At 45.6% G+C, this 17,679-nt stretch overlaps 1 protein-coding gene across 1 annotated transcript; it reads left to right on the forward strand.

Annotated features, from left to right (window-relative positions):
* Positions 1–15,021: 15,021 nt before the first annotated feature.
* Positions 15,022–16,188, forward strand: LOC147967646 (putative F-box protein At5g50220). Its single transcript, XM_087523205.1, has 2 exons — positions 15,022–15,242; positions 15,357–16,188. Exons 1-2 carry the CDS (start codon positions 15,022–15,024, stop codon positions 16,186–16,188), a joined length of 1,053 nt encoding a protein of 350 aa, XP_087379331.1.
* The last annotated feature ends 1,491 nt before the right edge of the window (positions 16,189–17,679 follow it).

Below are 17,679 nucleotides of genomic sequence, written 5' to 3' on the forward strand. Positions count from 1 at the left end.
GGAGGCCATCGATTTGGCTGCATCGCTTGACAGAGGTAGCAGATCGGGGAGGTAGGAGGGGCTTGGGGGAGGCAACAGATCAGGGAGAGAGGAACAGAGGAAGGGAGGAGGGGCTTGGAGGAATATGTGGCTATGTGTCTGTGACGCCTGGATAATTAGGCTACAGTAATCGCACGTTAATGGTGCCACGTCACACGATTACTGTTGCTAACCTCGCGTTAGTTCGAAACCGATCCAACTTCAAAATTGAATTGAAGGCAAACAACAAGAGTTTTCAGAAACTAAAACTAAAATGTTCGGGTTGTGTCAAATAAATCGTAAGTAGTAATGGTGGAGAAACCACATTTTTATAAAATATTTAAATGCTCTAAATTAAGTAAAACAGCAACTTGAACAATTAATTAAATACCTTTTCAAGTTATAAGGTTACAAACTATTTTAATTAAATGCCAAAATAATATTGGCAGTGGTATATTTGGTAATGCTAGTTTAGGTACTATTTTTATATCTTATAAAAATAAAATAATTAGTAAACAAAATAGGAAACTAATAGACAGTAAAAGAAAAATAAACAAAAGGTAAAAGGATTTTTTTAAAAGGTAAACAAGCCCCGTGTTCACTGGACCCAAGCCACTAGAGCCGGCCCAGCCCACCCCCCACACCCGCGGTCGATCCCCTCCTCTCACTGCTCCTCCGACTGAGCGCCTGGACGCGCTCCCACCCGACCGCCTCGCCGGCGACGCTGGGAGGAGGATAAGGCCGCCAGCTCTCCGACGCCTCGGCCCCCTCGCCTCCCACTTGCCTACTCTGCTCCACTCGCCCCCCCCCCCCACTCCTCTCCCTTCCCCCTCCTCCAGATCCATCGAAAGCTGCCACTGCCGTCGCTCCACCGTGGCCATGGCCAACGCCCTCCCTGGGCCTTGTCGAGCACGTCCACGTGGCCACCGAGCCCCCTTCGCCTCGCCGACGTGTTCACAAGCTTCGCCATCGCCCTCCTCGTCTTCTGGTGCCACCCGTTGGAGTTAGGCGCCTCTGCTTCGACCGGATCGGGATCGTCTTCAACCTCCAGTCGCCGGCAATCTTCCTCGATTTGAGCATCCCCTGCTGCTCCTAGTCACTCCCTGGGCCTCCGTGTGCCTCCGCGGTGAGCCCCTCTGCCGATTCCCCGCCTTTCCCCTTCGAATCCCTCGCCGTAGGAGTCCCCACCCGTGCTAGGCCGTCACGTCCGGAGCTTCGCACTCCGCGCTCCTGGCCACGCTCCCCCGAGCCCTTGCCGCATCCGTCCGCGCCCCTGCGGCACCCATGAACGCCCGCCCCGCCTGCTGTCGTCCAGCCGCTCCCTTGCCTCGCGCCCGCGCGCCATGGTCGCATAGCACCGCGGCCACGCGCCCACCGGCCCGCACGCTGCTTGCGGCCGCTGCCGTTGCGTGCCTTCGCCTAGCCCCGTGCCTTCTCTGCTGCTGCGTGCTTGCTGCTCACGCACCGCTGCTGCTCTGCTGAATCTGCTGCTGCTTACTACTACTGCCGCCGCTGGTTGCTACTATGATGCTGCTCTGCTACAGTAACATTCAGTTACTGTAGCAGTAGCTAGCTTTTGCGCTGCTATGCTGTTTAGCTCTCTGGACAGCCCCTAAACAACAACTCATCAAGTGCTAACATGAGTAAAAATAATATGAGTAGAAAGTACACATGACCAACTCCATTTTATCTCACTGGACCAAATCCTTTCGATGCCTAGATTAAATTTTATAAAAATTGCAAAATGCTTTCTTGTGTTAACAGGGAACAGAAGTAACCCCTAGCTATGTGTTCCGTGTGTGTGCGTATGTCTATTCTGTGTGTGTGGCCGGCCGTGACTAATTTCCAGCTATGTCCAATTAGTTTAGGATTAATTAGGAGTTAGGTTATCTACTAGTAGATGACATGTGGGACTCCCCCTTGATTAAATTAGTGAGTTGTTTTATTAACATTTAAGATAATGGCATATGGGACCAGCCTACACTATTCATTCTTTGACTATTCAATCTTTGACTAGGTCAACCCACCCCACTGGCCCCACTGGCATACTCATAGGCTAGAGTAACACTAGGAGGCAAAAATAATTACTGTTATAATTTCGAATTAAATTAAATCCGAGTAATTTCTAGAAAATGAACTAAAACTTTAAAAATTAATATAAAATAATCTGTAGCTCGGATGAAAATAATTTATACATGAAAGTTGTTCAGAACGACGAGACGATTTCGGATACGCAACCCGTTCGCCCGCCACACCACCCTAACCTATCGAACACGCAACTTCCCCCCTTCGGTTCACCGGTCCAAAAACACGAAACACCGGGGATACTTTCCCGGATGTTTTCCCCCTTCACCAGTATCACTTACTACCGCGTTAGGTCACCCTAGCACCGCGTATTGCCATGTTACGCTTTATGATGCTTTGATTGCTCTGTTGTTTATTGTGTTCCCCTCAGTTACTTTTTTCGGTAGACCCCGAGACCGCTGTTGGTGCCCCGATCGATTATGTTGTTGACGACCCCTCCTTCTTGTCTGAGCAACCAGGCAAGCCCCCCTTTGATCACCAGATATCGCCTACTCTTCTCTATACTGCTTGCATTAGAGTAGTGTAGCATGTTACTGCTTTCCGTTATTCCTATCCTGATGCATAGCCTGTCCTTGCTACTACTGTTGTTACCATTACCTGCTATCCTACTGCTTAGTATAGGATGCTAGTGTTCCATCAGTGGCCCTACACTCTTGTCCGCCTGCCATGCTATACTACTGGGCCGTGATCACTTCGGGAGGTGATCACGGGCATATACTATATACTTTACACAGTTACATTACTTATGATATTGTTCGGAGATGGGGGCTGAAGGGGCAGGTGGCTCCATCCCGGTAGAGGTGGGCCTAGGTTCCCGACGGCCCCCGACTGTTACTTTGTGGCGGAGTGACAGGGCAGGTTGAGACCACCTAGGAAAGAGGTGGCCTGGCCCTGGTCGGGGTTCGCGGATACTTAACACGCTTAACGAGATCTGGGTATTTGATTTGAATCTGGCCATTTTGTCTATACGCACTAACCATCTACGCGGGAGTAGTTATGGGTATCTCGACGTCGTGGTATCAGCCGAAGCCTTCGTGACGTCAGCGACTGAGCGGCGCGCGCCGGGTTGGACCGCGTAACGCAACTTCCTTTGTAATGGAGGTTGCTAGGTCTGCTCTCCGGCCGCGTTCGCAACGTGCAGGTGTGCAAAGGGCGATGGGCCCAGACCCCTGCGCCATAGGATTTAGACCGGCGTGCTGACCTCTCTGTTGTGCCTAGGTAGGGCTGCGATGTGTTGATCTTCCGAGGCCGGGCATGACCCAGGAAAGTGTGTCCGGCCAAATGGGATCGAGCGTGTTGGGATATGTGGTGCACCCCTGCAGGGAAGTTTATCTATTCGAATAGCCGTGTCCCTCGGTAAAAGGACGACCCGGAGTTGTACCTTGACCTTATGACAACTAGAACCGGATACTTAATAAAACACACCCTTCCAAGTGCCAGATACAACCGGTGATCGCTCTCTCACAGGGCGACGAGGGGAGGATCATCGGTTAGGATTATGCTATGCGATGCTACTTGGAGGACTTCAGTCTACTCTCTTCTACATGTTGCAAGATGGAGGTTACCAGAAGCGTAGTCTTCGACAGGATTAGCTATCCCCCTTTTATTCTAGCATTCTGCAGTTCAGTCCACTGATATGGCCCTATACACATTTACCCATGCATATGTAGTGTAGCTCCATGCTTGCGAGTACTTTGGATGAGTACTCACGGTTGCTTTTCTCTCTCATTTCCCCCTATCCCTTCTACCTGGTTGTCGCAACCAGATGTTGGAGCCCAGGATCCAGACGCCACCGTCGATGACGACTCCTACTACATCGGAGGTGCCTACTACTACGTGTTGTCCGCTGACGACGACCAGGAGTAGTTTAGGAGGATCTCAGGCAGGAGGCCTGCGCCTCTTTCGATCTGTATCCCAGTTTGTGCTAGCCTTCTTAAGGCAAACTTGTTTAACTTATGTCTGTACTCAGATATTGTTGCTTCCGCTGACTCGTCTATGATCGAGCTCTTGTATTCGAGCCCTCGAGGCCCCTGGCTTGTAATATGATGCTTGTATGACTTATTTTATTTGTAGAGTTGTGTTGTGATATCTTCCCGTGAGTCCCTGATCTTGATCGTACACGTTGCGTGTATGATTAGTGTACGGTCAAATCGGGAGCGTCACAGTGTCTCTCGGCTGGAGATAAGAGAAAGGGAGGGCGGTGTGAGGACCCCACAGAAGCATGTGGCACATTAACAACGCGGTTGGTGGAGAATAAGAAATCATGCAGCTCCTATATTTATGCAGCAACAACAGATTATTCATTTTCTGATACACTTGCAATTTCATAGTAATAGCCTGTGAAATTATGTCTAGTAATAACTCGGTCTCACTATATTCAAAGGCATGCATAACTGTTAAACATGCCAGCTGAAATCACATGCAGATAGGTCAGCTTAATGATTCTACTACTTTTTTCCAGATGTCAGCAGTTAAACAAGAGGAGGCAGACACAACCAGCGATATCGGCGGCGGCCAAATTACCAAGAGTAATGCTCAAAAACATATTTATGATGACTATTGACAAGTTTCAAATCATAAACATCATTTTATCTTAGCATGATCTTATTTATTCATTACAGACGAACCGCTATGTCGCAAGCACAATAAACCATTTGAGTATATTCATCACCCACGCAAAGCAAGCTCAATGCAAAAATTCAAAGGAAAGAAAATCAATCTAAAGCCAGGAAAGTATATTCTCCGCAGTAAGAGCTACATTACTCTTCTCATTCCAACTACTCTCATCACAACTACAAAATGGTATAACTTTGTATAATTTAACATAGGTAATCCTGGCATCCACTACCTAGATGAGTTTAGTCGGCACGTTGTGTGGGGGCAACAGAGTTAAGCTCTACAACCATAATGTTCGTAGGCTGCGAAAGCTCATCCATAACACCACCACACCTAATCAGTACTATGTGTGCCACATGATGGAAACATTTGCTACAGATGGCAAAAGGATGGTAATCCTTTGCAATTACTTTGTTCTATTTCATACAATGACATCGTATAAAATGATATACTAACTAACCTTTACTATCATTTTCAGCACTTTAGGGTTTCTGTTTCTAAGGGCTCGCTTTTCTCACACATGGATGCTGACCATGGTGCCAATCATTACTGGAGACGGAACTACCGCTATCACAACCCGCTTTATCAAGGGTGTTGACAAAAGGGCCACCATCACTAGAGGCTAGAGAGACTTCTTCCATCAGGCGCACATGGAGGAACGTCAAGCATATGCTTTCGTCTTCAAATGCACTTCCAAGGGACTGCACCTAATCGTCTACTCAATATAATCAAGTTGCAAGAGCCCCTTATTATATAACTTAGCATTAGTATACATGCCTACCAAGACTTCTATGTTTATCATGCTTTTAAATCTGATGTAATCACCTAAGACCATCCTATGTGTTTAATTGTCGGTCATTTGCTGCTTAGACTGTTGCCTGGTGTGCTTCTGAACCAATATATGCTTTTGCCTTCAAGTGCACGTCCAAGGGCCTCTGCATAATTGTCTATCAGTATCACTTGCTTGTTGCATGTAGTGTCATGAGCTGTGCTTTGACAACAACAATACTTTAAAAAAATCTTCCTTTGTCTACTGCATGTTCTCTGCTCATTGCAAATATGCAAGCTCTACTTTTTAAAATTCTTAGTGTAAAGATGTCTTATCAAGAATATTTGCTCGAATAAGTCCAGATGTATGCCAACTGAAAAGGCTTTTATATATGTTTCGATCTGTATCTACATACTTCAATGCACACTCCTCCAATACATGGCTTGCGCTCGGTCTTTGCGCCATGGGCGCAACGGGTCATCTAGTATCGTAACAATGTAACATGGTGCAGACCATAGACCACCAATAATTTCATATAAACTGAACATCGATGCATCTTTTATTGAAAATGGAACAGATGGAGCAGGTGCAGTGCTACGTAATGCAGTTGGTGAAGCTATTGCAGGAGCTTACTGGCCTCTAGATCGATTTTTGATGCAGCAACAGCAGAGGCAACAACGCTTCAGAAGGGCAGTACATGATGGAAAAGTTGGGTTGTGTTCCAATAATAGTTGAAATAGATTCTCTAGAACTTGTACAAGCTTTTAATGGGGGTCATTCAGGTGTGGAGTCCATACTCGGCTATACAGTAGATTGTTTTTAGATTGCATCTAGAATTGGGAATATCTCTGTGCAACATTGCAACAGGAAGTGAACATGGTGGCGCACACATTAGCTTGGCATGCTTTTACTTCTAATTCTTTTGTGTTTTGGGAGGGTAATCCCCGTAGCTTTATTGTCCCGGGTGTAATGAAAGATGAATAATTATTCACCTTGAAATAAAGTGCGCCATGATGACATTCCCTCAAAAAAATCTGAGCCAATTCACGTCAAATTGTAGCGCTATACAAGGTGATGTTGATCGTTTTTCCCGTAGACTCCTGGCTGGACCGGGGGCGGCTATACCTCCCTCGCAGTGTGAGCACTCGCTTCCAGCAGCGCCTTATTAGGCTGGCCCGGCGTGGGGAGAAACGCTGGTTTTTTCTTTCCTTTTTTCTTTATTTTCTTGTTTTATTACTTTTATTTAAATTTCTGAAATGAAACAATATTATAGTATCTAAACAAAAAAATCAAAGCGCTTTCAAAAGAAAATGTACGTGCTGTGTTTAATAAATGTTTAGGCAACTTTAAAATAATATTGGTAGCATTAGGAAAAAATGTTTGTCACATTCAAAACATATCCACACTTTCAAAAAATGTTTGTGTCATTTGAAGAACCGTTTAAATATTTTCCTAATTCAAAATTATATTTCATACTATTCAAAAAATGTCCACATGTTTTAAAACATATCACATTTTAAAAAATATTTACAAAATTTTAAGAAAAGTTTTGTATAGTGTAAAGAAAAGTTTCGTGCCAATCAAAAAATGCACATTCCATTTTAAATAATTATTCACATGTTTCAAAAAAATGTTTCTAACATTTTGAAAGCAAAAGTATTTAGACATTGTAAAAAAAGGGCTGCTACGTGTCGGCCGGTGGATCTTTTAAAAAGATCCACCGCCTCGCGAGCCATCGAATCTGACGCAATCTAACGGGTGAACGTATTTCTCCACTTTGCAATAGAGATCTTGTTGTAGAAACATTTACAACATTGGTTGTGTCACGGATATTTTTTTGCAACACGGGTCTTGTTGTAGAATTATTTTTGCAATAGTCTTGTTGTAGATTTTTCTTGCAACAGAAGTGGTGTTGCAGAATTTCTTTTTGCCATCTTCGCTTTTTTGGAACACATGTATTGTTGCGGAAAGAACTTATGCAACACATGTGATGTTTCAGAAAAAATTAGCGAGGATGCTGCAATCCAAATTCTTACCTGCACTGCCCACCATCGACTTCTGTAAGTTTTTCGTTAGACCGGCGGCCTCCACTTGAGGCGATGCTTGCACTGTGGATGGCAGCGACGAGTGGAGGTCGTCTTCGTCGTCATCCGGTAGCAGCAGGGGCGAGTGTTGATGTATAAATGTATTGCTTAGTCACTTCCATCAGATCAGTTTTTTGGCTGCATTGGTTAGAGTATGCACTTCTACATGGTATTGGAGTCAAGAGGTCTTGAATTCAATACCTGGCTGGCTGCAATTAAATTGCAGCCCACTTTCGGTCCACGTTTAGGCCTGAGGGAGCCACACGTGAGGGGGAGTATTGACATACTCTTCCATCAGATAAGTCTTTTGGTTGCATTGACTAGACCACTCCATGTAGAAGTGCATTCTCGAACCAATGCAACCAAAAAGACCAATTTGACGGAAGAGACTAAGCAATATATTTATATGTCAACACTGCCCCTTATGTGTGCCTCCCTCAGATCTAAACATGGACCAAAAGTAGGCTACAATTTCATTGTGTGAGCCGGTCTTGAACTCAAGACCTCTTAACTCTGATACCATATAAAAATGCATGCTCTAGCAAATGCAACCAAAAAACCAATCTGATGGAAGAGTATGTTAATAACGGACGTTGTTGATAGAGGAGAGGAGGAGCAAAGAGGGATGGGCGGTGGTAGAGACGACCGGAGACAGCGATGGCGGCAGTGGCGGTGCAGCTGCTAGCGCCTCGTTTGGATGAACGAGAGATGTGTGGAGAACGACCGAACCTGGACGTTGTTTCAGGAAGGAAGCGGCATGCAAGGTTGAAGGCCCACGGGGCACCTGTCGTGCGCACGAGAAGGCCGAGCAAAATTGCAAGCGAAAATGTAATAGACCCGTGTAAAAACACGCCCAACATAAAACGGTGATCAGCGTCATCTCACGATGCAGCGCGTGGCGGATGCATGCTTGAAATCGGCCGATTGATATGAAGCTTTTCCCTAAAAAAATGTCCACGCAGTTTCATAAAATGTTTATTGCCATTAAAAAATGTTTACGTGTATTTGGAAAATGCTCAACATGTATTGAATTTTTTTCTTCAAAGCATGTATTTGTCAAAAATGTACATGGTGCTTTTGAATATTGTTTAATGTGTATCAGAAAAATGTTCCACGCGTACACTAAAAATGTACAATGTATATTAAAAAACATAGACATGTGTTGAAAAACCTTGCTGAAGAAACACACACAAAAAACCAATAAAAATGATGAAGAAAGGCATGCAATTTTTTTTGAAGAAAACACGTGGAAACCGAAGAAAGAAAGAAAAAGAAAAAGGAAGGAAATCAACGAAGATATGCAGAAAAACTAAAAAACAAATGAGATAAAAACCAGAAATAGCAAAGCAGGATGGAAAACTGAAAGAATAATTGGAAGAAAGTTGATTGACTAGGCTGACTCATTAAAGGAACTCCTTGTGGTAAGAGTACCGCGTTGACTCGCACTAAGCGAGGAACAGCTCTCATGCCACCCTACCCCCTCGACACCAGGATTTACTATTTGGCGCTTCACGCGCCGGTTAAAATCTTAGCCGTACTTGGCGCTCCCCGCCATGAACGAACAGACCGACCCATTTACGTATAGGAAGTGTGGTTTTCAAGTTTTTGGAACCTTCTAAAAGATTTCTAGGTCCGACTGGCAGTAACATTATGCGCGATCTGGTGGGTTAGGAGGAAAGCGATCCACGAGGCAATCTTCCAAAGCCCGTCGAGCACATCAGTTTATTTGCAGATTCATATTATGCATGAACCCATGTCTCGTCGCCACCTAAGGATTCGTTGCAATGGGTCAATAGCAATGACGAATAGAAGAGAGGGGGATGGGGTCCCCTTGTCGTAGCCCACGACCATACTTGATGAGAACGCCAGCCACTCCATTTAAAAGGATCCTCAAAGATGAGGAACACAAGACAGTTGCAATCCAATCTCTAAATTTACCGAGGAAACCTCTCCATTGAAGAAGGTTGTAACACCCTGATTTTTGGCCCATTTTTCTTTTTCTTCTTCTTCTTTTTCTTCTTCTTCTTCTTCTACTTCTTCTTTTGTTGGATTCTCTGCTTTCTGCTCTGGCTTTCTTTGATCAACTCCTCTGAACTGAACAAACATGAAACAAACTAAAATCCACCCTTACTAGCTACTCTTCTCTTCCTAGCATCTTAACTTTTGCTCATAACTCAAACCCAAAAGTATGTTATTTTTATAAAGAATATGTGCCCTAGGGCATTTGGATTATGAAGCAACTAACATCTCTAGATTTCTAAAAATCCCTAGATAATTCTCATAAATCCTTTGGGTTAAATACACTTTAGATAAGTCCCTAGCCCTTCCAGAAACTTTTGCATTTGAGCCCCTCCTCCTCTTTTTACTTTCTGGCCCTTCTTTCACTTTGTATAGCTAGTACTAGCTAGAAGGATGTTATTGCACTGAAACTTTGCATTTAGACTCACCTTAGTACCTAGACCAACTACCCCAAAGCTCACAACCAAACCTTTAGTAGTTTTCATTTTGCACACAATAAACACCTTCTACCCAGGAACTTCTAGAAGGTCTAGTTGGCAACACACGTCATCCTGGACCCACCTGCAGCCACACATGCTCCCAGTATACCACCCCTAGCTACTAGACAAAGCCAGATACGCCCAAAAACATCAGGACACAACTGCCTTGGTGACCAGAGGTGGCATGCCAGAGCGCACACTCTGTGCAACACCCGGCCCCTGGCCACGCGACTGACACCCAGCCGCGCGTCCCCGACGCCCTTGCCACACGCAGCACCATGCATCCGAGCCCCTCCCAGCATCCAGCCATGGCTAGGCCCCCTCCCCTAAACGCGGTCGCGGCCATGACCACTATGCGCCCGTGCACCTAGACTTGTTGCGACGCGCTAGGCCGGTGCAGAGAATCTTGGCTGCTTCGCCGACTCCTCATGTGACCACTCGAGCCGCAGCCAAAGCAACGAGTAGGCTGGCGGCTCTGGCAACCTCCAGCGTGAAGTGCGGCGGTGCCATGGCCCCAGCACCCCCAGCGATCCTACAAAAGCCCCCCTGCATGACCTCTTCTCCTCGCACCTCCTCCATTCCCTCCCTCGTCTTCACACATGCATCGAGCCCCGCCATAGTAATACGTCCATTTTGCATCATGCTTTGATATTGATATTTATTGCATTATGGGTTGTTATTACACATTATGTCACAATACTTATGCCTTTTCTCTCTTATTTTACAAGGTTTACATGAAGAGGGAGAATGCCGGCAGCTGGAATTCTGGGCTGGAAAAGGAGCAAATATTAGAGACCTATTCTGCCTAACTCCAAAAGTCCTGAAACCCCATGGAAGTCATTTTTGGAATTGATAAAAAATACTGAGGGAAGAAAATACCAGAGGTGGCCCACACCCTGGCCACGAGGGTGGGGGCGCGCCCCCTGCATCGTGGGCCCCCGGCAGGCCTCCGGTGTCCATCTTCTGCTATATGAAGTCTTTTACCCTGGAAAAAATCATAAGCAAGCTTGCGGGACAAAACTCCGCCGCCACGAGGCGGAACCTTGGCAGAACCAATCTAGGGCTCCGGCGGAGCTGTTCTGCCGGGGAAACATCCCTCCGGGAGGGGGAAATCATCGCCATCGTCATCACCAACGATCCTCTCATCGGGAGGGGGTCAGTCTCGATCAACATCTTCACCAGCACCATCTCCTCTCAAATCCTAGTTCATCTCTTGTATCCAATCTTTGTCCCAAAGCCTCAGATTGGTACCTGTAGGTTGCTAGTAGTGTTAAATACTCCTTTAGTTGATGCTAGTTGGTTTATTCGGTGGAAGATTATATGTTCAGATCCTTAATGCATATTAATACCCCTCTGATTATGAACATGAATATTATTTGTGAGTAGTTACGTTTGTTCCTGAGGACATGGGAGAAGTCTTGCTATTAGTAGTCATGTGAATTTGGTATTCGTTCGATATTTTGATGAGATGCATGTTGTCTCTCCTCTAGTGGTGTCATGTGAACGTCGACTACATGACACTTCATCATTGTTTGGGCCTAGGGGAAGGCATTGGGAAGTAATAAGTAGATGATGGGTTGCTAGAGTGACAGAAGCTTAAACCCCAGTTTAGGCGTTGCTTCGTAAGGGCTGATTTTGATCCATATGTTTCATGCTATGGTTAGGTTTACCTTAATACTTATTTTGTAGTTGCGGATGCTTGCAATAGGAGTTAATCATAAGTGGGATGCTTGTCCAAGTAAGGGCAGCACCCAAGCACCGGTCCACCCACATATCAAATTATCAAAGTACCGAACGCGAATCATATGAGCGTGATGAAAACTAGCTTGACGATAATTCCCATGTGTCCTCGGGAGCGTTTTCCTCTATATAAGAATTTGTCCAGGCTTGTCCATTGCAACAAAAAGGATTGGGCCACCTTGCTGCACCTTATTTACTTTTGTTACATGTTGCTCGTTACCAATTACCTTATCACAAAACTATCTGTTATCGATAATTTCAGTGCTTGCAGAGAATACCTTACTGAAAACTGCCTATCATTTCCTTCTCCTCCTCGTTGGGTTCGACACTCTTACTTATCGAAAGGACTACGATAGATTCCCTACACTTGTGGGTCATCACATAGCAGCCCCTAGCCCGTGAATTGACTCGAGCTCCACCGCATGGCTCACCACCAGTAGCTCGCACCTCTCCTCCCTAGCCCAAGCCAAGACCACCGTCGGAACCCTCTTAATCCACTGACCTAGACACGAAACATTAGCCCACTCTTCACCAGAGATCAGCAAATCTCTCTGGTCAATAACCAACAGCGGGATCTGGATACCCATGTTGGCTCCCACATGTTTCACGATGATCTCATCGGATGAACCACGATGTCAAGGATTCAGTCAATCCCGTATACAATTCCCTTTGTCTACCGGTATGATACTTGCCCGAGATTCGATCGTCGGTATCCCGATACCTTGTTCAATCTCGTTACTGGCAAGTTTCTTTACTCGTTCCGCAACACATTATCCCGTGATCAACTCCTTGGTCACATTGTGAACATTATGATGATGTCCTACCGAGTGGGCCCAGAGATACCTCTCCATTACATGGAGTGACAAGTCGCAGTCTCGATTCGTGCCAACCGAACAGACACTTTCAGAGATACCCGTAGTGCACCTTTATAGCCACCCAGTTACGTTGTGACGTTTGGTACACCCAAAGCATTCCCCGCGTAACCACGACTTCCAAGGTGGTGGCACCCCATGTTCCTCTCTTGAAGCCCCTTCATGTACTTCGACTTTTCTCTGGCAGCTTCGGCATCGCAAGCCGACTTGAATATTTCATACCGCTCTTCCGTAATTGTCGGATTATCCTTTACAATATCGGAGTAGGGTTCCTTTACCCACCTTCCTGGTGCGGCAAATTCCGGGCACTCGATATGTCCTAGTTTGTAGCACAAGTCATGCCGAAATTCATGAAAAATTTCGGGATGACCTTTGCTAAAAAGTGGACAAATCGAGCACCTGAAATTTGCCGGAACGGAAATGAATCATCATTCCGGCAAAACATAGGCCACTCGGCTTCATTCCCTGGAAACAACAAAAAGCCACTTGGGCACAACCGAACCACGTCAATGTTGCATATAACATGAGCAAACACTATTGAGGAATTTGCATATAACATGACCACTTAAGTGAAAAGATATAATCAACAATAATGGAATATGCAAATGAACATCAATGACATATATCATATAACATCAATATTATTTTTCGTTTACATAGCAACAATTACTTTAACCGAGTTTTTGAAAAGAAAAACAATTCTGTTTTCTGTTTATAGCTAAATGCCATAGCTACTGTTTTTTATTTATAGCTAAATAATTTTGTTTTTTGTCTAAAGCTAAAAGTCTTGGAAGGGATCAACTTTAAAATAAAACTTGCCTAAATTATTTTCCTTGAAAAAAAGTGGTCTTTTCAAAACCCCAAAACCTTTGCAAAATGACCTCACTAAACACTTCTCTGCCTAGGACACAACCCAAATTCTGTTCTAGCTATTCCTCTCTCTCTCTCTCTCACACACACACATACACACACACACATTATTTTCTTTTCATCCAAATTGTTTTAGGGCAAATATTCCAACAAGACCTTATTAGAAATTGCAAAGGAACTCCATTTTCTCTAACCCTTCTGACCTCACCAAAATTTCTACAGCAAGACCTTAGTACCTGCACCCAATTTCTTCAAAAATATTCAGGTCCATAGTCCAAATAATTCAAATTTCATTTCAATGAAATTTGGACCAGATTCAGGTCCATAGTCCAAATAACTTTTTATAGCTAAATGCTACTGTTTTTTGTTTATAGCCTCTATTAATTTAAAGCTAAATGCTACTATAATTTATATATCCTTCGTTAATTTAAAGCTAAATAGAATTACTGTTTAGGTATTTTCATCAAAATTTGCCCTAGTTAATTTCCTAAAAAAGTTTGCTAATCTTTTTTCCTAAATGCTAAAAAAATACCTAGGGTTCATATGAACAACATCACAGTAGCGCTCTATGAAATTTGCCCTAGCTAGCAGAGAGGGAGAGGGAGAGAGAGGAGGGCAGGGGAGAGGAGAGGGAGAGGCTTACGGTCTGCGGCGGGGGCGGGCTCGGGCAACTCTTGGCAACGGCTTTGCCGGCGGTATTTGGTCCTTTGCCGAGTGTCCGTGGCACCCGGGGTATAGATCGAGTCAAGTACTGTGACCTCATCACATAGTTGGTGCGACGAGAGCAACAAAGCAAGAAAATAATTCCCCGCAAAAAAAGCAAGAAAATAATTTACCTTTGGCTGTGTCGCGTCTCGTGTGGATGTAGAGCTGAATCAGCGAACTGCAGATCGTCCCCAGTAGTTCTCTTGCGAGCACTCCACTGCGAGGCTACAGCGTCCAGATCTTCAGCCTCCGCCTAAGAAAGCAACGTCGAGCCGGTAGAGCCAGTCGCCTCCATTTACGAGCTGCCGCGCTCGAGCCAAACGAAGCAGCTGCGCCCAGCCAGGATCTACCTCCTCGAGGTCCGCGCCGGAGCTCTCGAGCTGGTCAGCCGCTGCGGCCACCCGGGATCCATGCCTGGCTGAGCGCTCGAGCTGCCGCGTCCGGCGAGAGAAATGGCCAACGGCAGGAGTTTCAATCCGGCGAGAGAGTATGGGGGCAAGGAGGAGGACATTGCGGCAGCTTCATCCCCTCTATTACGATTCGGTCCAATGTTTGGACAGAAAATCGGACGTCCTACTTTCCCTTCCAGTTTTTTCTCGCACGGTGGAACTCCGATTCTGACTCCGGGATCTGATCCGATCATGCTGTGTATATATACATGATGAAATAAGGGAAGGCAAGGCGGTGAGTCTTCCTCTGCTTCAACTACTGCGCCAACGCTGCTTTGTGGCCTCAAGTTGGAGGCTGCGCTACCGATCGAATCGATGGAGACCTCAGGTGGAGGTATCCACGCTCTAAGCGACGACGCTCTGGTGCACATCCTCGTCCGCCTCCCATCGGTGTCGGTGCTCCGTTGTCGCGCCGTCTGCAAGGACTGGCATCGTGTCACCACCGACCGTTCCTTCCTCGTCGCCCACGCTGCCAGCCGCCCCCGCGAGATGGTCGTCCAATTCATCAGCGACCAATACCCGGCAGTGCAAGCCATGTCTCTCGAGCCGACACAGGAGCAGACATAACGCTTCCTTTGCGACCATGACCCCTCCGGCAACATTGAGAATGTCTTGTATTCTCTCGATGGTCTGCTTGTGCTAAAACAAAGTTGGACCCTCTTCATCATCTGCAACCCGGCCACCAGGCAGTGGACCAACCTGCCTGAGTTGGGTCGGCAATCCTACTGCTCGGTCTTCGAGTGCGGCTTCTACTTCCACACTTCTTCGGGCGAGTATCGCCTTTTATGCCATGCCATTCAGAAAGGCAAGGAAGAATTTACTAATTCTAACTTCAAACCTAAGACGAGGCGTCGCTACTACATCCTCTCGGCCGGTGCCATCCTACCACGTCAACTGGGGCCAGCTCCTTCCGACCCATCCGGTAGATTACCATACTACGAGGTTCCAGTGGCTCATCGTGGAAACCTACATTGGCTCTCTAAGCACCCTCAAGCCAACCACACCAGAAAGATGCTAGCATTCGACACGGCTTCTGAGACATTCCGGCTCATGTCCCAACCCTCGCCAGACAATACCGTGAGGACATCCTTATTTGAGCTCGATGGGGAGCTCTGTGTCGCGGCTATGTCAGAATGCTTGACATCCCTGGACATATGGGGCCTACAAGACCACAAGGCGGAGACCTGGACATTGCTCCATCGAGTCCATGTGCCGATGCCCGTACTTTCCAAACGCGATGAAGTATCGGTGAGCAAGGTCATCTCTCTTGGGAACGGTGCCATCCTCATCGGATGTCCTAAATGTGACATGGCCAGGATGTACCATCTCAAAGATAAGAGGATGATTCGCGGAGATTTCAAATTCGGTAGTGTAGTAGATCCCAGATTCCTCGTATTTCATGAGAGCCTCGTGCCACATGCCTTTTTTGACTCCCCTCGCTGCCAGGATCTTGAGACTATATACTTCTCTGAAGGGAGCTAAAATCTTTTTGCAGCAAAAAAGTATTTCTTTCTTTTTTTTCCTTAGTGGTAGGCGATGTGTCGTGATGTGTTTGTGGTGGTTTACCTAAGACCTTAGTTTCTTGGAGATGCTTATATGAATAATATGGTATGTATGTGCATGTTTCACATCAAGGGGTAAAGTGCGTTCTTGTCTACGTGCACATCTGTTTTTTGAAAAAATAAATAAAAAGATAATATAATGTATTCGGCGGGTATCATCCTATGTGGATCTCTCTTTTTTGCTGAAATATCCTATGTGGATACCGTGCTCCAACTTCATTGTGCATCTTATAACAACTTCGGCGACAATTTACTTAAACTTTTGTTACAATAACAAACTTTATTGAATATGTGGTAACCTTCAACAATATCCAAACATAGCTTATTAGGTGGCGCTGTCTAGCGAGGTGCAGGAGAAAAACCATTGACTTCTCATGAATTTGTATGCAACGGGATAATAGGCTGCTCAAGCACCAAGAGACAAACTAACTCTCGTAAAATGGGTGGTTGTGACTCCTCTACCTCGTTCTGCTTTTGCCATTCAAGCTATAGCAACGAACTATGTGAGAGCTTATTCAAAATCTGAACCACATTGAACATATAAATCATGCTGGGCAACCCGCCCATCTGAGGCCTCTCCCGTGCGCACACATGTTGGCCATCCGATTGGCACGCCCAGTGATTTTTCACTGTTGGATTTTACTGTTCGGTGTAAAGTTTAGTTACCACACAACTTTTTTTCCTATGTGACTGCTACTGGACCCATATGATCCTTGGCCCATGAGGCAGCGAAGGGTTAGGCGATCCAGTCTGTGGCCAATATCGCTCAGGGTGAACTACCCTAGACTACCAGCAGTAAAAATAGCCAGGATAGCTGTCGTTGTCCTCTTCTTCTTCATTGTCTTCCATCATAACCCCTCTTTGTCCGTGCTTGGTCCAAACATTATAATGGGGCATGAAACCGGACTCAAACAGGTGGACGTGAATGGTTCTTAACGTAGAGTAATTGTGACCATTCTTACAGCCAGCACATGGACAAGGCATAAAACCATCCGCCCGCTTGTTTGCCTCAGCCGCAATAAGAAAAGTATGCACGCCCTCAACGAACTGGGGAGAGCATCGGTCATCGTACATCCATTGCCGGCTCATCTTCATTACACAACACCGAATAGACCAAATTAATACAAGTTCATACATAAAGTTCATACAACACTTAAATGCAACAAACAAATAACTCTCTAGCTAAAGCATTTAAATGCAACAACAAATGCGATCAAGATCGCAACTAAGGTAACAATGGATCCAACAGCATAATGATACCAAGCCTCACTATCGATGGCATATTTTCTAATCTTTCTAATCTTCAAGCGCATTTTCTCCATCTTGATCTTGTGCTCATCGACGACATCGGCGACATGCAACTCCAATTCCATCTTCTCCCCCTCAATTGTTTTCAATTTTTCTTTCAAGT

This window comes from Triticum urartu, chromosome 5A (assembly GCF_056163025.1).
Source record: "Triticum urartu cultivar PI428250 chromosome 5A, HENAU_Tu73, whole genome shotgun sequence".
NCBI lineage: Eukaryota > Viridiplantae > Streptophyta > Magnoliopsida > Poales > Poaceae > Triticum > Triticum urartu.